At 50.1% G+C, this 25032-nt stretch overlaps 1 protein-coding gene across 9 annotated transcripts in view; it reads left to right on the forward strand.

Moving 5' to 3' along the window:
* Positions 1-15361, forward strand: part of ARRB1 (arrestin beta 1) — a 76239-nt gene extending 60878 nt beyond the window's left edge. For 3 of the 9 annotated variants that reach the window (XM_045555457.1, XM_045555461.1, XM_045555452.1), the window contains 7 exons: positions 1262-1399; positions 1792-1875; positions 3044-3067; positions 5102-5172; positions 6024-6075; positions 7424-7503; positions 15087-15360. In XM_045555457.1, coding sequence (XP_045411413.1) covers positions 1262-1399; positions 1792-1875; positions 3044-3067; positions 5102-5172; positions 6024-6075; positions 7424-7503; positions 15087-15121 — 484 coding nt within the window. In that variant the 3' untranslated portion in view covers positions 15122-15360. Of the gene's footprint in view, positions 1-1261; positions 1400-1791; positions 1876-3043; positions 3068-5101; positions 5173-6023; positions 6076-7423; positions 13155-15086 lie in introns of those variants that run through there. The other 6 variants (XM_045555459.1, XM_045555454.1, XM_045555458.1 and 3 more) reach the window with 5 other exon arrangements.
* Positions 15362-25032: the final 9671 nt, after the last annotated feature.

The following is a 25032-nucleotide window of genomic DNA, read 5'->3' on the forward strand; positions in this document are numbered from 1 at the left end:
AGTAATTGGACTCATTGGGGAAAGTGGGTTATGTTTGGGAGGTTGAGAATAATCATACAAAAAAACTCTAGGTTTGAGGAGAGCTAATATGTATGGTTGAGCATGGATGGAACTTTGTCCCAAGCTTGTTGGCAGTTAAGGTAAGAGGAGAGATCTGAAACAAAACATCTTTACTTACCTAAAGGAAGTAGATGCTTCCACTAGAAAGCACACACATTTTTTCTCCTGGCCCTGCAAATATTTTTGGGGGGAGATAGTTGAATTTTATGTAATTTTATATGCATGTGTATATTTATTTACGTATACTTGCAATCAGTATTTTTTTGCAACTTGAAAACATTAAAAAAATGTTACTACCTGGTCTCCTATAGGTAAACATGCTATGATCAGATCAAACATTCCCCCCATCACTGGGCTTCTCTTATATCCTCTGCTGATTTAAAAAGCATTCAGAGCCACAAGGCATAGCTTTCTGGTGAGGGGTAGGGGGCAGGGCCATAAAGTGAAGTGATCTAGAGACAGTGTAACATAAAGTCCCCAGACTGGAAAACCCCAAACCCTGCACCTGGTGCCGGCATCTGCCTAACAGATAGCAGCTGGGGAGGCCTTTACACTCCCAGCCCTGTGTAATTCCCAGGAAGCCCTGTGGGGCGGCTGCTGCTGCCCCAGTGTGTAAATGAGGACGTGGGTCAGAGAGATGTGACTGGCTCAGCCTCACAGTGCTGGCAAGTGGCAAAGCTGGGCTCAAACCCAGGCTGTGTGACTCCAGAGCTTGCCCGCTGGCTGCTGCATTGCTAACTATCGTTGAAAAGATGGGTGGGGAACAGAGCAAAACCCCAGAATGAACAATTGAAATACCCTATACATGGTGGATCGATTGTGATAGAGCAAGTACAGGTTTAATTGCAGGACATAGGTGGGGGGTATATGGGAGTCCAGTAGCTTCATTCATGGCTTGTGTGTAGCTGTAGTTTCTAAAATAAATGTGCTGCTTAGGGCTGCCCCGTTAGACTAGGGTAGTTTTTTCCTACAGAACATCCCAGGGTCAGTCCTGCTTATGTGTAGAGTGTAGATGCGCCTCCTTTGGGTGGCAGTGGTCTTCCTGCCAGAGCTGGGCCTGCCCAAGTGGTCCCTGTGAGTAGGGGACAGGTGGGGAGAGGGAGGCTTGGAGCAGGGCCAGGCTAGATGTCCTACAGGTGGGGTGAGGGCTGGGGTTGGCTCTGGGGAGGGCCATCTCCACACCTGCTTCCCGTCTTCCCAGCGACACGGTGGCACCCAGCTCCACATTCTGCAAGGTCTACACACTGACCCCCTTCCTGGCCAACAACCGAGAGAAGCGGGGCCTTGCCCTGGATGGGAAACTCAAGCACGAAGACACGAACCTGGCCTCCAGCACCCTGTGAGGACCCACCCTCCTGGTCCCAGGCTCCTGGTGCCCAGCACCCCAACGGGTCCACACCCTCCTTGGTCCCACCAGTACGAGGACAAGGCTCGGGCTACCCTCCCCCTCAGGCTTGTCCAGGGCCTCAGGAGCATGGCCTGTCGGGGAGGCTGCCCCTACTCCACACACCACACTGCGGGGACGCTGGCCCTGCAGGTGGAGGGGCCCGAGGGATCTCACAGCCAGATTTGGGAGCCAGGGCTTCCCGAGGGCACAGCTCACCTTCCTCCCTCCCACCAGGCCCAGGGTGGGCCACACACAGTAGAGGGGTGGGTGGCCGCCGCCCCTGCCCTGCGTGTCCCACCCACCCACCCCCAGCGAGCCCTGAACCAGCTCCCCTGTGTCTGCAGGCTGAGAGAAGGAGCCAACCGCGAGATCCTGGGCATCATTGTGTCCTACAAAGTGAAGGTGAAGCTGGTGGTGTCTAGGGGCGGGTGAGTGTCTAGCCCAGCCCAAGACCCCTGAGTGCAGAGGGGCGTGACTCTGAAGACCCTGACAGCTGACCCCACACTGCCTGTTTGCCCGTCCTCCTAGCTGCATCCACCTTTGGGGGAGGAGCTTCCTGCCCCAACTTTTCCTCCTTCCTGCTCCTCTCTCTCCTCCCCCTCGTCCTCCTCCTCCTCCTCCTCCTCCTATCGGGGTCTGAGCCTCGCACAGAGGGTTGGGGGACAGTGTCCTCAGAGTCTATGCTGTGGGGTCCCTGGGATGCCACGCCCCTCATCACACGCTGAGCCACAGCACCCACCCCTACCCAGGCTGATCTTAGCGGAAACAGCTAAAGGGCTCTCAGAGCTGGACTGGGGATTTGTTAGGTGGTCCGACTCTCCCATTTCACAGATGGCGAAACAGAGGTCCGAACACTCCCCAAACATTTCCTGAATCTCCTCCGCTAACCTCAGGTCATGGGCTGGGTGCTGGGGCCACAGCAGTGGACCAGACTTGTCCCCTGCCCTGGAGTGTAGCTTGATGGAGGCTCAGGAAAACCCCCACATGTCCCCATATATTGGGCCTACCTGTTATAAACCTAGAATTTCTACTGTATCAGAGGGATTTTTTTCTAATTTAGTTTATAAATTGCTGTAAAAAGATTAAAAACTCAATAATGTTGACACTGAGCCCCCTTTATTATTAGAATAATACCTCTTTGCAGGTGGCAGTGAGTAATACTGACCACACTATAGGACATCTCGAAATTGCAAATTGCAAATCATGTGTCCTGTGACCTTGCAGGACCCACAGTCTTCCCGGTTCCTGGGAACCACCAGGGCTTCCTTTTGCCATTAGAGAGCCCGGCCTCCCCCCGGGCCTCCCCTGGGGCAGGCAGCACCCGGTTAACGTTTACACTCCCTTTCCAGATGAGGATCCTGGGGCTCAGGGGGGTTGGCTGAGCTGGCCCTGGATCTTGGCAGCCCTGGGCAGGGCTAATGGTACCTCAGCTCATCCCTGAATAGCAGGCAGAGCTGTGCAGGGGCGGGTGGGAGTGTGTCCCATGGGTCTTTTCTATCCCAGGGGCAGCAGAAGTGGTGAATGAATGTGCTTTCTGTTTTCTTCCTCTCTGAACTCTCTCCTGACCACTTCTCCTGCCTCCTCTGACCCACCCAGCCTGTTGGGAGATCTTGCATCCAGGTAAAGTCCCTCCCTTCCACCTGGTTGACTCACCTTCCTGGAGGGCCCAGAGACCACTGGCCTGACTGACCAGAATCACAGGGCACTGGGTTGGAAGGCATCTTAGCGGTCACTTCAGATTGCCAGGCTCAGGTGTGTGCTGGGGAGACACAGCCTTCCCTTAAAACACCTCACCTTGCTGTTCCATCCCACTCAAGGGACAGGGACCTTTACAGACAGCAAAGCCCAACTGCACTGATCTGGGGAGGGCCCCCCAAGAGACCTGTCTGAATTACCTATCACCTGAAGTACAGGAGGTTTTGGAGAAATGCAGGCTCCGTGGCCTTCATGCTTCTGTGCTATTGAGAATTAAGGGCTGGCCAGGTGTTGCTTAGGATACCCACTTCTGTAGACAGCGCTCCCCGGTACCCAGCTGGACTCACATTCCAAAAATGCACGTGCCACAACCACAGCAGTCTGGCCTTCTTCTGTCGCAAGCTGGCAATGTTGCTCATCCTAAGAAATTAATCCAATTCAATTCAGTTCAATATAATTCAGCAAAGATTTCCAGAGCCCAGGCTTGTGCTGGGAGCTGAAGTCCCAGAGAGGAATCAGCCCCCTGCCCTTATTGCCGTGGCTTAATGTCCAGAGTCTTCCATTCATATCCCGTATGACCTTAGTGAAGGCTGGTGGACTCGATCTTCCACCAGCTTCCATTCTGATAGCTCAGTCCTCCAAGTGAACCTGCAGAAGCACTCCCCTTTGCAAGCAAAAGAAAAAAAGCCAAATAATTTTGACAGCCTTATAAAACCTTCATGTTCCCATTGGGGGGAAGTGATGATTCTGACAGGCACAAACCTTCACGGTTTAACCAAGCCCTGTACGTACATCATCTCCCAGAAGTTCCAGTGGTTCTAGAAGGCAGGCATTGTTACCCCCATTTTCCAGATGAACTCAGTGATGCTCAGAGATACAGAGTGCTCTGCCACTGGGTGGTGGGGCAGGTGACAGATCTTTCTGGTTACACAGCTTGTGCACCTCACCACTCCCTTCCAGTCCCTTCCTCCTCCCCAGCTGGGTCTGGGCAACGAGATCAGTGGGATGTGGCTTGTGCCTGGAGGTGCTCACAGTTGGTGAGGGGTCTCCTAGGGTAATGACACCCCAAGCTGAGAGGAGCATTCAGGGCAGCTTTTGTTAGTCTCAATTCTGAGGCTATCACACGGTGATTACGGGTGTGGATTATGGAGCAAGAATCCTCTATCACCATTGATAGCTGTGTGGCCTTGGGCAAAGATATTTTAATCTCCTTGTGCCTCAGTTTCCCAGTCTGTACACTGGGGATAATAATAGGGTGGTTGTGAGGATTAAATGAGTTAGTCTAGGGAAGGGGCCTACAATCGTCCTTGGCACACAGTCAGCACCATGGAACTGTCTGCTCTTGGTCTAGAGGCAGAGAAGCCCCATCAGGAGCACCGGCTGGGGCCAGTTCTTCCCCACCGCCCCTCCTTCCATCTCCACAAGGCTGCACAGGGTGGACACTCTGGGGCCCTGGGGCCCATCCCACTTAAACTTGATTAGACTGACCTCAGCAGTGCTTCCTCCAGCCTAAGCTTTCTAGAAGCCTCCTGGAGGTGTTGGGAGATGAGAGTGAGGGTGGGAGGGGGTCCAACCCTGAGGTTGGGAAGGGCAGTGTCAGGGAGGCTGGGGTGGCTGTGGCCATTTGAGGTGGGCAGGGTCCAGGGCACCTCTGGGGCTGCCCAGTGGCCACAGTGCACACTGCCCTGGGCTGTCCTTTCCCGCCTCTGTGCCTCTGCCCAGCACTCAGGAATCCAGGGACCCTTTTCAGGAAAGGGGAGGTTCCCATTTCTTTTGGGAGCCAGAAGAAGAGGTCTCCTCGTTCAACTCCCAGGCAGAGGCAGAGCTGGGGCTGGGGGCTGTGCCTCAGACCTCCCTCCTCTGACCACAGAGCCCTCCCTGCCCTCACGCTGACGGGGCGTCGCGTCTCACAGCCTGAGACTGGGCTCGAGGCTCACCAGCTCTGGGTCTCTGTTTCAGCGACGTGGCTGTGGAACTGCCCTTCACCCTAATGCACCCCAAACCCAGAGAGGAACCTCCACATCGGGAAGGTGAGCAGGATCTGTGGGTCACTGGGGTGGGGGCTCTCCACCACTGCTGTGTCACCCTGTCACCCCACCTCCCTCTGGGTTAGCCTCCAGCCAGTGTCACCCTTTTCTTAGATGCCCAGATCTTTCATGGGGCCCAAACTCCTGTTTGCTTCTGACCCCACCAGGAGACAGTGCGGCCTGGCTCCTGTCCTCCGTGGGGGGGCGGCAGGCCTGGAGGAAGGAGCTCAGTGGCCATGCTCTGAGCTGCTACCTTGCTCCTGGCAGGGCTGGGTCCTGTTTGGTAGTAAGAGAAGGGGCTGCATGGATAAGATGAGCCCCAGACACACCATTCCCATATTTTTTTTACAAGTGATACCACACTGGTCATATTTCATTGAATCTAAGACTGTTGCAACGGAAGTTGCAAGAGACAACATTATGGAAGGTACCAATATGGAAGGTACCAACATTATGGACTATACCATGATTAAACTATGCAATGCCATCGATGGCAAAACACCGCCCAAGTTCAGATGTTAAAATGTGAAAAATTAACTCTGAGTTGTCTTAGAGTTAAAGAAAGGCATGCATGCGAGGAATCACTCTAAGTCATGTTGAGACCTGCCAAAAGGACCAGGGGCCAGAGGTTTCTGGGGCTGCAGGGGGCATCGGTGCCCTCCCTGCGCCTCCTCCCTGCCTTTAAGGTGACTTGTGGGTTTCAAGACCAGGGATGAGCTCCCCTTCTCCAATCCCCTTTTCCTGTGCCCTGCTCATTTTAGCCTGGTTGTCCCAGGGTGGGGGCCTGTGCCCACCCGCCGCCACGCCACCCCTCACTAACCCCTGGGCGCCCTGCCCGCCCGCCCTGTGTTTAGTTCCAGAGAACGAGGCGCCAGTAGATACCAATCTCATAGAACTTGACACAAAGTAAGCCAAACCCTGCCTGCAGACTTCTGGGGGGCGGCCGCGGGGGCAGGGTGGAGGGGTCATTTGCATATATGCTTATTAACCCCTGAGGAGCTGCTGGTCTAACCCGGTCTGCTGAGAGCCGCCTCTGCTCGCCTCTTCAGCAACCCGCTTGCCTGCATGTGACTTGAAGGACCCTCTCCGTGCCTGTTCCTCTTCCTCCTGCCTTGGTGGGGTTGTCTTCCTCCCTCGTCCTTGCACGTCCGTACGTCCGTCCGTCCGTCCACAGCACCTGCTCGGCTCACACAGGGCTGGTTCATGGCCCTGGGCTGGGCTCTCCTGCCTCAGCCACGCCCAACCCGTGGAATCAGGCTGTGGGGTGGGCAGGGGTCTGGGGATCTTGTCGCTTCTGACTCCTGAGGACCAACCGTGCGGATTTCCCAGCGGTCAAAGGCGGTCGCGGCACCGGAGAGTGGCCAGAGGGGGAGGACCTGGGCCGACAGCACGAACCACCTCCAGGGCCCAAGCAGCTTTCTCGATCCAGCTCCAAAGCCACCCTTCCTTTGTCCCCCAGGAGAAATCCGGGTGTGGGGTCTCAAGTCACACGATGAGGACGCCCATGCGCTGGCTGAACCCTGTGGGGCAGGGGACCTGGGTGGGCCCTACCTGGTCCTAAGTGGATGTGTTTTTTGGTAGAAGGGAACTCACTGTTCTTAGAAGCCGTGTTAGTCCCGAAATCCCACTCAGGTGTCCCCTTTCCCCATGCACCTGTCCTCTGCCCCCCTGTTTGGACTTGCCATCCTCCTACGCCACCCCTTTCCCATCCAGGGTCCCTGGGGGTAGAGTGTGAGCTGACACCGGGGAGAAAGACTCTTTATGGCCTTTTCTTCCGTTAAGCCAAGCCTACTCCTTCCTGTCTAGCAACAGGGATGCTTCCTGAGGGTAGTTTTTTGGGCGGGTGGGTAGGGCTTGTTGGGCCTGTTCTGGGAGGACTCTCTCTGGTGGCCCGGCCTGTCACAGCAGGAGTAATTCCTTCCTGTGGCTACAGAGCTGCGCTGCCCCCCGCAGCTCCTCAGGAGTCCAGGCCACTTTCCTAGCTGGCAGGAGAGTTTATTCGTGTTTCCCTTTGGCATTTTCACAACTGGCCCAAGTCAGATGTGCCCATCTTCACTGCCATAGGCGGGCATCCACATGCGGCAGCCTGGCAGGCCTTTCTGCCCAAGGTCCACCCCAGAAGCCAGAGACCTCAGAGAGGGGGGTTCTCTCCTGGGCCCCAGAGCAGGCTGAGTCACCTCTGGCCAGAACACTGGAAATGCCTCCTCTCCCTGCCCCTGCAAACACACCATGTTTTCCTTGTCTCTCCCACCAGTGATGACGACATTGTATTTGAGGACTTTGCCCGCCAGAGACTGAAAGGCATGAAGGACGACAAGGAGGAAGAGGAGGACGGTACCGGCTCTCCACAGCTCAATGACAGATAGACAGGGGCCGGCCCTCCCTCCGGGCAGCTCCGGGCCCCTCTCATGCACTAGGATGCTTATTCATCTTCTTCCCGCCTGGTTTCTCCTCCCTTTGTTCTTCCAGTTTCTACCAGGGGCCCCAGTGGTCTTCCAGGTCACGGTGATGGACCTCTGGCCTCATGGTTGGCCACACATCACCATGCCAACAGGACCACAAAATGCCACCTTCACCCCCATCTCTGCAGTCACCTCTCCACGCCCCTCCTTTTCATGCTGACTCCCAGAAAGACCACCAGGGCTCTGGCCTTGGAATTTGACCTGAGATGGGGAGCAGGTAGGGGAGGAGGGGGCGTGGGGCTTGGAGGGTGGGGATGAGGGCTCAAGACACATGAGAAGATGTCCGTAGTCCCAGGTGGTTAACACAGTCTGGCAGCTAAAAGATGACTGCATTGAAGGCCACCTCCTTCTCTGGCTTGGAGGGGCAGACTCGTGGATAGATTCTCAATGCCTTTTTGCAGTTCGGACCCACCAAAGACCTGTCCCCTTCCACCCTCATCCCCACCCCATGTCCCTCTGTGTCTGATAGTGACACTGGTAAAGGTTCCTAGACCCCAGGAATAGAGAAAAGCAACTGGACTGACTTTCTTACCAGCAGTTACCTGGACTAACACAAGCTGTGTGAACTAGCCTGAGTGTATTTCAGTATTGTCAGGATGTGACACCTTAGCTACCTTGTATTTTATGTGTGTGGACCTCTCTATACAAGCACAGAGAAAGAGAGGGAGGGGGTCTGCAGCGAGCACCAGCCCCTGGCAGAGTGAGCAGGGGGCTTGCAGAGGTGGGAGCAAAGAGCAGGAAGAGCAGAGTCTGCCCTATGTCCCTGCCTTTGTGGACTTAACATGGTCATGCAGGAAGCAAGGCTGGAGGTCCAGAGGGGGCCAGGACCTTGGTCAAGTTCCTTCTCTCTGGGCCTCAGTTCCTCACCTGGCAAACCAAGGAGTTTGCCCACAGGACCATAGGGGCCCTCCCAGCCCTGGCCTCAGAATTTGTGAACACGAGAGCTTTTGGTCTGGTGGTAGAGCCAGAGCTGCTGCCTCTAGAGGGGATTCCCTGGACCTCAGAGTGGGCCGAGCCCACAGAGCACCTAGCCCAGTGTCAGGCAGGTGCCTTGACGTCAGGCTGTGGCTGTAGCTGGTGTGAGCTGCTGTGCCCTAGGGCCTATTAGGGAGAGGGACAGAACTTGTATTTGCTGAGGCTGAGGAGGGGCTCGTGATAGGGCCTCAGTGCCTCACAGCCCCCTGGGAGTGTGTACATCCTGAGGTTTACTCAAGCAAATATATCGACTAGCCGGGCAAGGGGATCTCTCCTTAATTTCTGTTCCCTTCCATCTCTGTTCCACACTTGCCTGAAAAGGGAGACAACAAAATTTTATTGTGCAAGCTGGATCTCAACCCATTTCAGTCCAGCACCTCCAGGGCTGTGCTGTGCAACCATTTCCCACTTCACAAGCCTGGCACTGTACTTCTGAGTCTCACGAACATTCAACCCAGTGGACCCCCTCTCCAGCTCAGAGCCAAGTCCACTGGGGGCAGACACACTCCCCTGACCTGTCCTGGGGTCCTAGCTCTAGGTGCCCCTGGGCATCTGCATCCTGCCAGAGCTTGCTGGGCAGTTTGCACCTCATCTGGGCAGCTGCAGAGTTGGTGATATGCTAGAACAGTGCGTGGCAAGCACATGCCTTCCCGTGTCTTCTTCCAGAACCTTTGGGGCTGATGCAAGACCCTTTAGCATTTGGGGTGACCACTGTCCTGCAGACCTCTTCCCCCATCCCTGGCACACGCACACAGAAGATCTGTCAGGGGGGTTTCTTAAGCTTCCTCCACCTCAATATCACACTCATCCTTTTGAGTTTAGCCATTGTTATTTAACCAACTTCTCCAACTGCAGGAAAGCATCAGAGCCCTGTTTTGTTTTGTTTGTTTGTTTTGGTCAAGTTTAACTGAAGTCAGCCTAACCATCCTTTGCTGACAACTTCTCTGCTCTGTGCTAAGCACTGGAGACAGGGACGGGTCGGTCCCAGCCCCTGCCCTCAGGCAGCTTGTGGTCCGGGGAAAGTTACGGGGGAAGTACTAGGGGCCGCTGCCGTCGGGGCCCCGTGCCTGCTGCCGGTCCATCCAGTGCCTTGATGTGAATGGAAACAGGGCCCTGTTCAGGTGGGCTCAGACCCACACTAGAGTGGGCAGCTTTGTAGGGGCACGTAGGTTGGATGTGAGCACCTCTTGGCCCTTGGGCAGATGCCTTCCCACACAGCCATGTGCTGCAGCCCTGAGGGACTCACAGGCCCCAGTGTTTCCTTCCACCTCTTCCTGGAGAGGACCGCCTGGATCATCTTTCCAGGCTTCTGGGGGGTTCCAGACACCATCCCCCCATCTCCACCCCAGCCCCCCAAAACATGACGAGGGCTTCCCTGGGGGGCTCCTCTCCCATCTGGAGTCAGCCTGTCCAGGTGAGACTTTGGAGTGAAACTAGGGGTGGGGGAGCCTCACTAGGTCCCGGGCAGCAGCCCACCGTGTTGGCTGTTTCTGTGCCAAGCATTTGGGGCCGGTGCCGGCCAAGCCGCCCTGCACTGGGACTTCCAGCCCGCCACGTGGGTGGCATGGGCAGGGGGGAAGAGCATGCCCTGGGTGAAAGCCTGCCGCACAGAGGGCCAGCTGGGCTTCCTCAGCACTCCAGCCAAGAGAGGAGTTCAGTTCCCGTGAACATGAGTTGTTTGGCCGGACCCCGCAGGCCACCTCAGCCTCACAGCCCAGCCAGGCTAGCGTGGGCTCACCTGGGGTGTTGGTTCAGCTGGGCAAGATCCTGACAAGCTGGTTCCCACATGGTAGAGTGAAAGGAACACTGTCCTGGAAGTCCCCAATGCCACCTCTCAGTCCTAGCTGTCACCAACCAGCTGCTGGGTGGCCTTGAGCAAGTTACTCAACCTCTTGGGCTGTTTCCCTAACTGTAAAATGGGACAGTAATCCCTCCCCTGTCTGACTCAAGGAATTGCTCTGAGGCCCTGAAGAGATGAAAGTCAGTGGCCCGTGCTCTGTAAGTTGCAAATGGCTGCACAGGGGTGGCCCTGCAAGTGCAGGGACATGGCCCAAGGTCACGCAGGAAGTTTGCTGTGCTCAGCCTTCCTCCCACCAGTCTTCATCTCTTGCCTCCCTTTTCATTTAGGTAGATGTCAACCAGATTGAGATGCAGCCAATTTGGCTTTCGTGACCCAGCTGAGAGGGAAATTTAGACCCTATTTAGGAATACCAAGCCCAAGAATTGTGGTCCCAGGGACCAGGACACAGAGAGAAGGCATGGATAGTGTCAGTGACTGGGGGAGGGGAGCACTTTGGACCTGCCCAGACCTGGTGTCATCTGCATCTCCCATCTCAGACCCCACGGAGCCCCACAGCCTTGGCTTTGACCCCAAGTTGAAGAGAACCACCAGCCCCCAGGCCCAGGAGCTGAACCATTCCATTGCAGAAATCCGAGGGTGAGGGGAGAGGGAAATTGCCTGCTCCTTCCCCTCAAAGTATAAGGCCCCATCCAGGACCAGCTGGAGCCACCATAGCCACCTGCTATCGGGAGGGCTTCAGGCCCAGGGCAAACCCAGCCTCTTGCCCTGAGACTGAGCCCCAGCTCATCCCTTCCCCAGTGGTTTCAGCAGCCCAGAGAGACAGCTTCTCTCCTGCCAGTGGCTGGGGACTGGGCACTCTCCACCCATCCAGGAGGAAGGGGCGAGGCCCCAATCTTAAACTTTTATAGGGTCTCATGGACATAGGCCTATGCCTGTTCTGATATTTTTCTTTTTAAACTCAATAAGGACCAAAACAGACTCCTCCGACCCTCATCCATATGGCCTCGCTGCGGGGCAGGAGCCCACCTCTGCCAATTCCCCACAGGGGCAAAGAGTGGCTTCAAAGGGAGGTCCTGATGAAGGGGGAACAATCTCCCCCCATCACTCTCTCCCAACTTGTCACTCCAAAAGGGAAGTCAAAGCACAGGTCCCTGGGACCCACGATCTGTAGCTACTCTGACACAGTGGTTTTCTAACCAGAGGCTGTGGAACCCCTGGTATTCCACAGAGCTTAGTCAGGGGCTGCTAAGGTGGGAAGACAGGGGTGGAGGCAAAGGCTGGGGCTCCAGCACCTCCCCCCCCAGTCTCACTTCCACCAGAACAACTCTGCTTGTATCTGTCTTGCCTATTAAGGTTTCACTTGCAAACTTTCTTTAGAAGAAAAACTTCAAACCACTGTTCTGAGGTTTGATCTTAGACCAGCAAGCATGGGTTCTATTCCTGCTTTTCACGTTGGAATGGCTCCAGCATTCCAATGCAAAGGGTTTTTGTACTGGAACTCGGGTCACAGACCCAGGCCCAAGCATCTGCTTACATGTACACATACACACGGACACATTTGATGGTTTTTCTAGCCAACCCACCCCGAAGCTCTGGCCTGGGTTTGATCTGGGCAGGGGCCTGGTGCTCAGTGAGGACAGGTCTTGATCCTAATATTGGCCCACTCAGCACAGGGAACCATGGAGCCAGGAAGCAGGCCCAGCCCCAACCCAGGATGTGTTTCTGCTCTGCTACGTGGCGCCCCACTTCCCTGGCCTATGCCCGAGGGACACAGGAGGAGCAGAGTGATGGGGGAAGAAGCGTCTTTATACACAGCCGGATGGGTGGGAACCCAGGTTCACCTAAAAGACAGGTTTAGGCAGGACAATGTGGCACAAGCCCCTCCGCTGAGGGCAGGATTGCTCCGGAGACCTTTTAAGCAACGAGTTTCCCTCAAGCAATGTAATGGGACTTTATCCTCACATTTGTGGGCAACACGTATGTGGACAACAGGAGGCTCTTGTGGCCCCCACTGCCTGAACCCTGTCCTCTGTCCGGGCCCCTCACTGGGGATCACTAGTAGGTGGGCACTTTGGGTGAGACCCAGACCAGCCCTTGGCACAAAACCCTGCCTGGGTGCCCCTACTTGGCCGTTCTAGGTGAAAATGTGCCGCGCAGGGCATAGCAGCCACATGACACAGGGGAAATAATGCTGACTGATACTTTTGGTCCAAATGTGCCCTTGGGACCCCATTGGCCTCAGTTTCCCCGTGTTTAGAGTAGGGCTGTGCCAGGCTCTTCCCACCTCACAGACACTATTGCAAGGGGAGAGGTGGGTCTGAGAGGTGGTCATATGAGGTGGTGGCATCTGAGAGGGGGATGAGGTTTTGGCCTGCACTGCAGCTAAGCAGAGGACTCGGGACCAAGTGTAGGATGTGCCATCTTCCCCTTCCCGGGCACCCCTGCCCAGTGTGAAGGTGTAGCCACACGCTGTGGGGTCTGCCTATTCCTAGGGGATGGGAGCCCACGTGTGTCCTGGGCACGAGGAGTGAGGGATGACTGGGATGGGTCTCCAGGTCTGTGGCCCTTTTGTTAAGTGATTATTTTGTGACACTCATTCCTGGACCACCTGCCAGGTTGATCTGTTGTACCTGTGGCATTCCTTATTATGTCAGATAAGTTATTATAGTTTATTCAACTCTAACAGGACAAATGAACAAAAAAAAAACATAAATAGGAGATTATTAAAGGTCTTTTGTGCCAGAGGATGCCGGCTCTGCTTTCATTTCTGTCTCATAAGCCCATGGCAGGACTAAGGGATACAGGTGAGGAAGAGTCAATGTTCTAATAGATAATATACTGTATTAACACAAAAGGAAGATGCCCATGAATATAAGATGACTTTCCTAGAAAATTATATGCGAAAAACTTTTTTTTTTTGCATTTCTGTAAAATAGTGTGCAACTTAGATCAGAGCATTGCCCTCCCGATTGGCCAGCAAATAGTCTGTTTCCTTTGATGTTTTTTCCAGCCAGAGTGGGGCAGTGGGAAGACATTGACATTTGAGTCAGGAAACTTGAGCTAGAGCTTTTTTTCTGCTGCCCTCCCATAGGGACTGCATCAGTCCAAGTTCACATAAACAGTGCATGCTGTAGCACGAATTTAAGTGGAGCAAAGGTTATTAAAATGTTGGAAGAGAAGGAAGGGCAGATGAGTTGTGAGACAGTCCAAAGATCAGGTACAACAGGAAACCATGCCTCTCCCAGGATGGAAGGACAAGGAGAGGAGGTGGCGTTACCCCAGCTGAGGACCCAGAGCAGCCCAGCAGGGACACTGAGAGAGAGTGTCTCTGCAAAGGAAGCCAGAACCACATAAGAGGCAGCTGTTGCTGGCAAAGCCTTCTCCTCTCCTCCTGCCCTCCAATGACATGCCAGTGCCTCCTACTGGTAGAGTCTAATGAAAAGCTAATTTTTGAGGAATTGGGGGAAATGTAGTTTGCAATGGTCAGGACCCTACAATACGGGGTAAGGGGACGAGATCCGAGGACAAATTGTAAAATGGCCAGCTCTTCCTTAGTGTTCTCGTCCAAAAAAATAGGAATAGTTATTGGCTTGGTTATTACGATTTAGGAGTACCCTGACATCGTAACGGGATTCTAAACAAGGGAGAGAGGTTTGCTGTTTCCTTTTCTCTTTCAGCTTTTCTACAGCTCTCACTGTCTTCATTGCGCTTTGGAGCTTCATTTCTCTTAGCTTGTTAAAATTCCAGCAAATCAAGAGAAACCGAGCAGGAGGTTCAAATTCTGGCCAAGATGGCATAGCGTAAATCCACTGTAGCTCATCTTTCTTGCTGATTATACCTAAAGACTCGGGACAAAAGTACAAAACACAGCTAACTGATGACTGAAAGTTAAACAACAGCAGGCAGATGGTGCGGGGGAGTCAAAATTTGGAGAAGTAATCTCCATGGAGTGATTTCCCTTTTTTCCTCTTTTCTCTTGTGGCTTTGCACTAAGAACTCCCACCCACGGAAGGTGAGACAGAACTTAGGGTCTGAACCTAAATTGGTTGAATACCTCCTGAAGCAATAACAACAACAACAAAATCAACATTTTATGGAGGATTATAACAGGGCCCAGAGTCTGCATAATATAACATTCATAATGTCCAGGACACACACTGAGATCACTCAACGTAGAAATACAGTAGTCAGCCCTTCTCCACAGGGGATGCGTGCCAAGATCCCCAGTAGGTGCACGAAACTGCAGATACACCAAGCCCTATATAGTCTATGATTTGTTCTATACATATATACCTATGATAAAGTTTCACTTGTAAACTAGGCACAGAAAGAGATTAACAACAACTAGTAATAAAATAAAAAATTAGAATAATATGCCAGCATCACTACTCTTGCACTTTGGGACCATTATTAAGTAAAATAAGGGTCATCTGAACAGAAGCACTGAGATACTGCAACAGTCGATCTGATAAGCAAGATGACTACTAGGTGACTAACGGGCGGGTACCATACACAGCATGGATGCTCTGGACAAAGGGATGATTCACATCCCGGGCAGGACAGAGGAGGACAGACTGAGATTTTTTCATGCTATTCAGAATGGCACGCAATTTATAACTTACGAATTGTTTATTTCAGGAATTTTCCATTTAATATTTTCAAACTTTGGTTGACTGCAGGTAACTATAACTGGGGAAAGAGAAACTGTGGATAAGGGGAGACTACTGTAACCAGAACAATGCCACCAAATCTCCATGGAAAATACAATCAACAGATGCCAGCTCTGAGACGACTTGGATGTTGAAATTTTAAAAGACTTTCAAGCCGCTATTATAACCTGAAACGGAGCGAAAGAGAGTTGTTCTTAGCAGAGATATCGAAACTATTTTAAAAGAGCCAAATGGAAATTATATTTTTTTAATTTTTTTCATTTTAGTCACCTTCTTCTTTTGAAATAAATGGAAATTTTATAACTGAAAAATACAATATCTAAAATAAAAACTATACTGGATGGGCTCATAGCAGAATGGAAGTGACAGAGGCAAGAGTCAGTGAACTTGAATATATATCAATAGAAATTATTCTATCTGAGAAACGCAGAGTCTCAGGGACCTGTGGAATCATCCCTCATAGGGTCTAAGATTCATGTCATTGGACTCCCCGAGAAGAGGAGAAAGAGACTGGTGCAGAAAAAATATTTGAGAAAACAATGGCCACTCACATCCCAAATTTGGTGCAAGGCATAAATTTACTGATTCAAGCTGAACAAATCTCAAACAGGTTAAAGTCAAAGAAAACCATACATAGACACATAACTAAACTGCTGAAAACCAAAGATAAATTTAAAAATCTTGAAAGTAGCTAGACAAATTCTTATATGTTCTTCCATACAAACAATGAATACCTGAATGTAGATTTCTCATAGAAAACATGGAGGCCAGAAGAGAGTGGAACAGTATCTTTAAAGTGCTAAAATAAAAGAATTGTCAACTCAAAAATGTATATCCTTCAAGAAGGGTGCAAAATAAAGAGATCCTCGGATGAAGGAAAACCGAGAGAATCTGTCACCAGCGGGCTTACCCCCGCCCCCCAAAAAAGCTAAACAAAGTTATTTAGATTGAAAGGAAATATTGCCAGAGATAAATTGAGATCTTCAGGAATTAAGAGCAACAGAAATGGTAATTATTTAGATAAATATAGAAAGCTCCATTTATCCTCTTAGGTTCTTTAAAATACTATTTCAAGGAAAAATTATAACACTGTTAGGTTTATCAATATTGATAAATAGATGAAATGTATGACAACTATAATAAACAATATATGAAATACATGTGACAACAATAATGGAAAGGTCAATAGGGGAAGAAAAAGCAAACTATTTGTTTGTAAATCTTCTGTATTGCATTTGAAATGGTACAATATTAACCCTAAGTAGAATGTGGAAGGTTATATATGTACAGTGTGATGTCTAGAGCAATAACTAAAATAGAGCCAAGAATAAAGATATATTAAAATAGTAAAAAAAATTAAAATAACATACTAAAAATATTCAAGTATTCCAAAAGAAAGCAGGAAATTTGAAACAAAAGAATAAAAAACGGGGCAAACAGAAAAATAAAAACGATAGATCTAAATCCAATCATATTGATAACCACATTAAATGTAAATGGTCTAAACATAAGAGATTGCCAGATTGAATTAAAAAAACAAGATTCAACTATATGCTCTCTACATGAAGCTGACTTTAAATAAACAAGGATATAGATAAGTGAGAAGTAAAAGAATGGGAAAGATATACCATGCTGCTCCACTGTGAGCAGGTCTGTGCAAACCTACTCCCAAAGGCCGAGGAAGCTGAGAAGCTGAAGAGAAAGGCTGACATATCCAGTTTCTCAGAGAGAAACATTTAATAGGGACTTATGAACAGAAGCCATGTCCTGGGCAGCTGCCAGCCAGCGGATCCTGCACCATTGTCTCTGGGACTCAGGGCTTATATGCCATAGGAAGAAATATGTAGGACAACTGAAGTCAACCCATCAGGGAAAGGCAAGAATGCCCTGTGAACCTGCCTAAGGGCAGGATTTAGGGTCAAGATTGTTTTGACCTAAGGGCAGTATTTACGGTAACAATAGATAAAGTAGAAATCTTAACAGGGGTTAATCAGAAGTCAACATGCAGATTAGCATCCAAGAGGGAGCTGCTTTATCCTCCATACAGGCAAAGAATAATAAAAAGAAAGCTGAAAATATGATATTAATATCTGGTCAAGTAGACGTCAGAACAAGGAATGTTACCAGAGATAAAAAAGGCACCTATATAATAATAAAAGTGTCAATTTACCAAGAAAACATAACAACTCTAAATGTATATGCACCTAATCATGGTGTTTCCTGATACATGAAGGAAATGGTGATACAACCGAAAGGAGAAATACGCAAATCCACAACACTCCCCTCTCAGTAATTGATAGAGCAAGAAGACAGAATACTAGCAAGGATACAGAAAACCTCATCAACAATATCAATTAGTTTGACCTAATTAACATTATAGAATATTTCCTGTCTAAACAGTTAAATATACTTTTCAAGTGTACATAGAACCAAGAAGAACCATTTTCTGGGCATAAAAACAAACTTAACAAATTTAAAAGAATTTAAATCATGAAAAAATAATTCTCTGATCATAACAGAATTAAACTAGAAGTCAATCACAAAAACTTATCTGGAAAATTCACAAATATTTGGAAATTAAGCAACACATTTCTTAATGGGCCAAAGAGGAAATCACAAGGAAAATTAGAAAATATTGTGAATTAAATGAAAACGAAAACGTTTATGTAAATTTGTGGGATGCAGCTAAAGCAGTGCTTACCTCAAGAGATAAGGCACTTGACAAAATTCAACATCTATTTATGATTAAAAAAACAAGCAACTTTTAGAACATTTCCTTAAACTGACAAAGAGCATCTACAAGAAACCCTACATCTAACATCATAGTTAATGGTGAGAGACTGAATAATTTTCCTCTAAGATTGGGAACAAGGCGGGGATGACTACTCTCATCACCCCTATTCAACATTGTCCTGGAGGCCCTAGTCAGTGCAGCAAAGCAATAAAAAGATACAAAAGGCCCACTGATTATAAAGGAAGAAATAAAATTTTCTCTCTTCACAGACTTCTTGATTATGTACATTGAAAATCCCAAGAAATCTCCAGAAAGCTACTAGAAATAATAAATGAGCTTGGATCAGTTGTAAGAAACATGATCAATATACAAAAATCAGTTGTACTTCTGTGTAGTAACACCTGAACAATTGAAATTGAAATTTAAAAGATGATGCCATTTATAACAGCACCAAAACTGAAATACTTAGGTATAAACCCAGCAAAATATGTGCATGATCTCTATGCTGAAAAGTAAAAAAAGAAAGAAATCAAAATAGACCTAAAACTGAGAGCTATAACACGTTCACAGGTCAGAAGATTCAGCATTGTTACGATGTGGATCCTCCTTAAACTGACAGTAGATTCAAGGCAATTCGAATCAAGACTTCTGCAGGATTGGTTTATAGATATAGACAAGCTGATTCTAAAATTTATATAGAAAGGTAAAGAAACTAGAATGGCCAAGCAATTTTAAAAAAGAAGAATAAAGTTAGAGGTCTCCACTACTTGACCTCGAGACTTACCATAAACCTACAGTAATCAAGACAGCGTGGTAGTGGTGGAAGCACAGACACCCACATCAATGGAACAGAACTGGGAATCCAGAAATGGACCTGCATATGTATGGTGGATCAATTTTCAACAAAGGTACAGAGGCAATTCAATTGTTGTTTTGGATAAATAGTGTTGGCGAGGAAGATGTGGAAACACTGGAATTCTCAAACACTGCTGCTAGGAATGCAAAATGATACAGACACTTTGGGAAACAATTTGGAAGTTTCTTATAAATTTAAACATACTGAGGTGGGAGGATCTCTTGAGGCCAGGAGTTCAAGACCAGCCTGGGCAATACAGTGAGACATTATCTCTTAAAAAAAAAAAGAAATTTAAACATTTAACTATAAGATTCAGCATTCCCACCGGGCACAGTGGTTCACACCTGTAATCCTAGCACTCTGGGAGGCCGAGGTGGGCGGATTGTTTTTAGATCAGGAGTTCGAGACCAGCCTGAGCAAGAGCGAGACCCCATTTCTACTAAAAATAGAAACAAATTATATGGACAGCTAAAAATATATATAGAAAAATTAGCCAGGCATGGTGGCGCGTGCCTGTAGTCCCAGCTACTCGGGAGGCTGAGGCAGTTGGATTGTTTGAGCCCAGGAGCTTGAGGTTGCTGTAAGCTAGGCTGACGCCATGTCACTCTAGCCAGGGCAACAGAGTGAGACTCTGTCTCAAAAAAAAAAAAAATTCAGCAATTCAACTCCCTAAAGAAATAAAAAGTGACATTCCTTCAAAAACTTGTATATGAATGCTTATAGTGACTACATTCATAACTATCAAACTGGAAACAACCCAAATGGTCTTTAACTATTGAATGGATAAGCTATTGTACAGCCATACAATGCAACACTACTCAGCAATAAAATGAACGAACTATAACAATACCGACAACCTGCATGAGTCTCTAATGCATTATGCTAAGTGAAAGAAGTCAGACATAAAAGGACAAATATGTATGATTCTTCTCATATGACATTCTGGCAACTGGCAAAGGAAAAACTGTGGGGACAGAAAACAGACCTGTAGTTGCCAGTGGCTAGGGTTGGGGAAGGGTTCGCTACAAAGAGACAACAGGAGAGATTTTTAGGGGGTGATGGCATGGTTCCCTATCTTATTAATAATTGTCAAAACTCATAGAACTGTATGCCAAAAAGAAGTGGATCTTACTCTCTATAAATTTCAACAAAAAAGGAAAAAACTGAACAATGTATGGCTCACAAGGGCAAACAATAGTTATTGGGCATGTACCATTTGCTAGAGCTTGTGCTGGCCTGGAAAATACTAAAATAAATAGGACAATATCTTTCCTCAAATTGCTCACAGGTCTACAGGGGGGTAAGGCATAATGACAAAGGTTTGGAATTGCTGCTGAGGGATATTGCAGATGGGCCTGACGCGTAGTCACAGTATGCCGCCAGAGCACTACAGACGGGTCTTCACGTTCAGCTGGGGCGGCTGAGATGGGGAATTAGGCAGGCTTCCTACAGCAGGAAATGCTTGAACTGAATTTGGAATTAGGTACGTGAGGAGGGACTATGGACATTCCAGGTAGAAGGGACAGCACATGGGGAGACTCAGGGGGTGAGAAAACCTGGGACCTTCAGGAAACTGTAAGGACATGGGTGTGGCTGGGGAGAAAGGAACTGGAAGAGTTGGCAGGAGGTTGGACTAGGGGGTGGGGGTTATGGATAATCAGTGCAAATAGCTTGCTCTTTGTCCAGAGGACAAGGGGCCAGGCTTAGGCAGAGCGGCAAGAGGGATCAGAGTCGTGTATTTTCATTGCCCCATGTCTGCACCAGACCAGAAGCTCCTCCCAGGACAGAGGCTGGGCCCAGTGCAGAGGACGGACCAGAGGGGAAACTGCAGCCAGGTGGACCAGGGAGGAAGCTGGGGCAGGGATCCAGATGAGAGATGTGGAGGCTGGGACCAGGTGGGGATGGAGAACAAGGATAGACCGGAGTGGCCGGGCGCAGTGGCTCACACCTGTCATCCTAGCACGCCTGTAATCCTAGCACTCTGGGAGGCCGAGGGAGGAGGATCACTTGAGGTCAGGAGTTCCAGACCAGCCTGAGCAAGAGTGAGACTCCGTCTCTACTAAAAATAGAAAAAATTAGCTGGGTGTGGTGGTGTGCGCCTGTAGTTCCAGCTACTCGGGAGGCAGGAGGATCGCTTGAGCCCAGGAGTCTGAGGTTGCTGTGAGCTAGGCTGACACTACGGCACTCTAGCCCAGGCAACAGAGCGAGACTCTGTCTCAAAAAAAAAAAAAAAAAGAATAGACTGCAGAGGTGTCTAGTGTCTAGCGGCAGAACAGCCAGGACTTGCCTCCCATCTGACACTTGAATATTTGGTCTCAGCACCTTCGCAACGGCTGTTTCTTCTGCCTGGATAAATCTTTCCCAGACTTTTTACATAGCTCATTCCTTTCCATTCCTCAGGGTAGGTTGCCTTCTCAAGGGGTCTTCCACGACTACCCTATTCAGAGGAGATCCCTCCCTGGCCCTCACTCTCACGTCACTCTTCTTACTTTCCTCCTCAGAAGTATCTTGCTTATTCATTTGCTTGTTTACAGTTTAAGAACATGGTTGTGGAGCAGAGCCTGAGTTCTAAGCCAAACTTGGCCTCTTGTGAGGCATGTGACCTGCAGCGTATTATTCATCTCTATGTGCCTTAGTTTCCTCATCTGTAAAGGAGGAATAACGATACCTACTTCATATAACGGTCGTCAGGATAAATACGTAAAGTGCTTAGAACCATCCCTGACCATGGCAAACTATGTACGTGTTAGTTATTACTATTATTGTTTTATAAGAGCAGAGGCCTTGGCAGTTTTCTTCAAAATCGTATCCCCAGCTTCTTCCTGGCACAGTACTTGGCACATAGTAGGCACTTAAATACGTGAATGGATTGACTAAGAAAAGGAAGGAACCTTCCCATCTCCACCAGCAGATGGCGCAGGCATGCAAAGAAAAGTTAAAGCTGGCTCTGCGGGACACAGATCTGCCAACAGCCCTCCCTGCAGCTCCCTGGGGCGAGGAAGCGAGGCTCAGCCAGTGGTGGGCGCTGCCCCGACGGAGCCCTGCACAAGTATTCCAAACGCAGGTTCAGAAAGCTATCATTGTCTTAAAAAAACAAAATTAGGAAGCCAAGACTAAATTGTGTTTTGCACAATCACATGTTCTAAAACTGCATTTTCTTTCTGTCCACTCACTTTGTAGAACAAAGCAGCTGGCCATGCAGGCATCATATATCACTGCAACCTCAGCTTGATGAGGTGAGAGGCTGTGGGAGTCAAAGGAAGCGTGCATCCATCCCATGTGCAGGGAGGGAGGCCACAGCTCCCTGTGTGATGCCTCTTCCCCTGTGTTTTGTATTTCTGTGGGGCCAGGGGCTGGGGGAGTGTTCACAAATATCTTCACACCACGGCTGGGCGCCTAAAGGTAGACTGAGCCTAGCCTCTGTCATTGGGGGTAGCTTCTGGTCTGTTGCAGACGAGGGACAAGAAAACAAGTCAGTACAGATAAAGGTGTGGGTAGAACAACGGGAGAGTGAGGTCAGGGAGGCCGAGGGGACTCCCGAATTGCCTTGAATGCTGTGTTGGGGAAGGCATCCAGGCAGAGGGGACTGTGTGACAAACGCACAGGGGCATTGAATAGCCGGGCTGTTACTAAAATTGGGGTACTTTGGTATGGCTGGAGAACAGGGTTCAAGGAAAGGGGGTGTAATAGGTACCTAGTGCTGGCAGACTAGCCGGCCTAGCCTAATAGTCTAACACTGTTTCTTTTCCCTCCAGGTCTTGTCGAAAGTCAATGGAGTCCAGGGCCCACCAGCTTCGTAGATTCCCAGTTCATTCTTGTCCCAATGTCATTATTAACAGTGTCCCCTTTCATGCCAAAGTTTGCCTGTCTGGATGATCACCTTAGCTAAGGCCTCCTGGGGCCCCTGTGCATTATGATCACAGTGACCCTCCGAGGACAGGAGCAGGATCTGGTTCACCCATGTGAGCCCCATGCTCAGCAAGTGCTCAGCAGAGAAAGAGGCTCAAGAAGAATGAGTTCAATGCCTGGGGACCCCAGAGCTTGGGGGCCCAGAACAAGCCCCTTTCTCCTCCCACGGAGGGTGGACGTGAGTCCCAGCAGGGCTGCTGCAGGCAAGATGCTGGCGGGGATGTCTGAAGCCTGCTGGGAGCTGCCAGTGGAGGCCCAAGAGTCCTCCCAGCCCTCCGTTGTTCACTTTTTTTCATCTCCACGCTGCCACAGGCGTGGGTCTGGCTCCTGGAGGCAGTGACTACAGGGTTGAGATACAAGTTAGGAGGCGGGGTGGCCCTGCCGGATACTCAGACCCAGTATCTGGGGACATCCTGGGCTCTGGAACTGCTCCTGCCACCTGTGTGACCTGGATGGGCTCCTGTGCACTCTGGGCCTCAGTTTCCCCACCCATCCAATGAAGAGTTAGCGGTCTGCATGTCTCTGGCCAATCCCTGGTAAATTGCCTGTGGCAGCGCTGAGGGAGGGGGGTGGGGGGTAAGGCAGGGGTGAGGGGTGGAGGAGGGGACTCCAAAGGCTGCCAAGTACATTACCACAAGAATATTAACTGCCCCCGTCACTTCTCCCAGTCTGGGAAAGGCCATGCCCATAAATTAGGGCCAAGAGTCTGCCAGGCAGAGAGTTAATGAAAAAGGAGATGGACTTCATGGAGAGCAGGCAGTGCTTCCAGAGGTCACAAGTCCAGCCCCAGCCTGGAGCCCGAGGGGCAGGGGCATCCAAGGCCACAGTGTCGGGCTGGGCCAGGAAGGCAGGAGCCTGCTCTGCTGTGGTCACTGCTGAACCTCCAGCATCCGGCACGCAGTCGGGCCTCAACTGGTACTTCTGACTTAGGGCCAGGTGACACGGCAAGTCGGGTGCTGAGTTCAGACTCAAACCCGGTCCTCTGACTCTAGGCAGGCCCTGCTGGCTCCCACTCCAGGCTGAGGGGTGTGAGCAGACAAGGGGGCACGCAAGTAGGAGGCTGCTCAAGAAGACGTTTTTAAAGGCGATTTCACGAAGCTCACAGGGTCACAGAACCCCGAGAAGTCTGCCATGTTTCTTCAGAGCGCAGCTGCTTTCCTGTCTACCACATCTCTGACAGTTACACACACACCTTTCTTCTCCTCTCCTGCTCTACCGCGACTGCTCTTAAAGTAACATCCTGGAGATAGACTTTTCCCTCTGCCTCCTGGCCCCTGCAGTCCCCAGGCCTCCGGGGCCCTGCCCTCCTCACACTTCCAGCAGTACCACAGTATACGATTAGGGGAGGAGGCTGGCCATTCAGTGGGGCCTTGGCACTGCCGAGAGGGGGTCTGCAGTGGGTGGTGGGATCAGGGAGTCAGGGTGGAGGCAGCCAGACCCCCCATCTCACCTTTTCCCATAAGATCAATTCTAGGCTTCCTTCCCCTTCCCTCATCCCTCTGTCTGTCTGGCCTCCCGTGGGCACATCTTAGGTCTGATTTCTCTCTGTGTCTCCAATGCCCAGCACAAAGCCTGGCACAAAGAAGATGGGCAGAAGGAAGGAACCAGCAGGCTGTACAAGTAGCAGGCACAGTGCAGCTCCCCTGCCCCACATCACTCCTCTCTACTTCCATGGCTTTTCCTCTGAAGTCAAAAGTCCCTCTAGTGCTTTCCAGTGGAGAATGGGAACACAGATCCACATCTCCACCCCCGTACCCCATCCTCCTACCTAGCTCCAGCCACTGCTGGTCTCTAATCTTCCAGCTAACAAGATCTTCCCGCCTCCAGGCCTTTGCAGAAGTTGATACTTCAGATCTTTCTCTGTTCTAGAAACTCCTAGTCATCCTTCAAAACCCAGCTCAAATGTGACTTCCTCTAGGAAGTCTCTGTTGGCTGGGTCAAGGGCCTTTACTCAGAGCTCTCATAGTTTCCTGGGGTTTCTTGTCTCTAAACCTTGATTAAATGTGATTCCTTCCCTGGGTCACTGTCTTCTCTGGGACTGGTAGAGTTGCATTAGGTAAAGGCTGAATGAATGGCCGGATTTATAGAGGAGGCAAGGCTGGGGTCCATGCGACCCTGTTGATAGTCCCATAAGGCCAAAGGCCACTGACAGACTGCAAGGAGGAGGGCAGCCCAGAGACGACATTTAATAGGACTTGGTGAATAGTGTTAAGGTTAAACATCAACTGGCATACAGTAGGCACTCAGTTGATTTTTGATAACTATTGATTTGATACTTAGTTTAGCAGTAGCTCTCATATAAAAGCCTCAAGGATTTTTGCTGACAACAAACCCACAGCTAATAGCATGTTTTACTTGCTATTGACCACTTATTGTGGTCTTAGGCTATATTATCAGACAGCATGTTTTTGGAGCTGGGGAGGTGATCCGTAGAGACCAGACATAGTTCTCTAACC

Source organism: Lemur catta, chromosome 7 (assembly GCF_020740605.2).
Source record: "Lemur catta isolate mLemCat1 chromosome 7, mLemCat1.pri, whole genome shotgun sequence".
In the NCBI taxonomy this organism is placed as follows: domain Eukaryota; kingdom Metazoa; phylum Chordata; class Mammalia; order Primates; family Lemuridae; genus Lemur; species Lemur catta.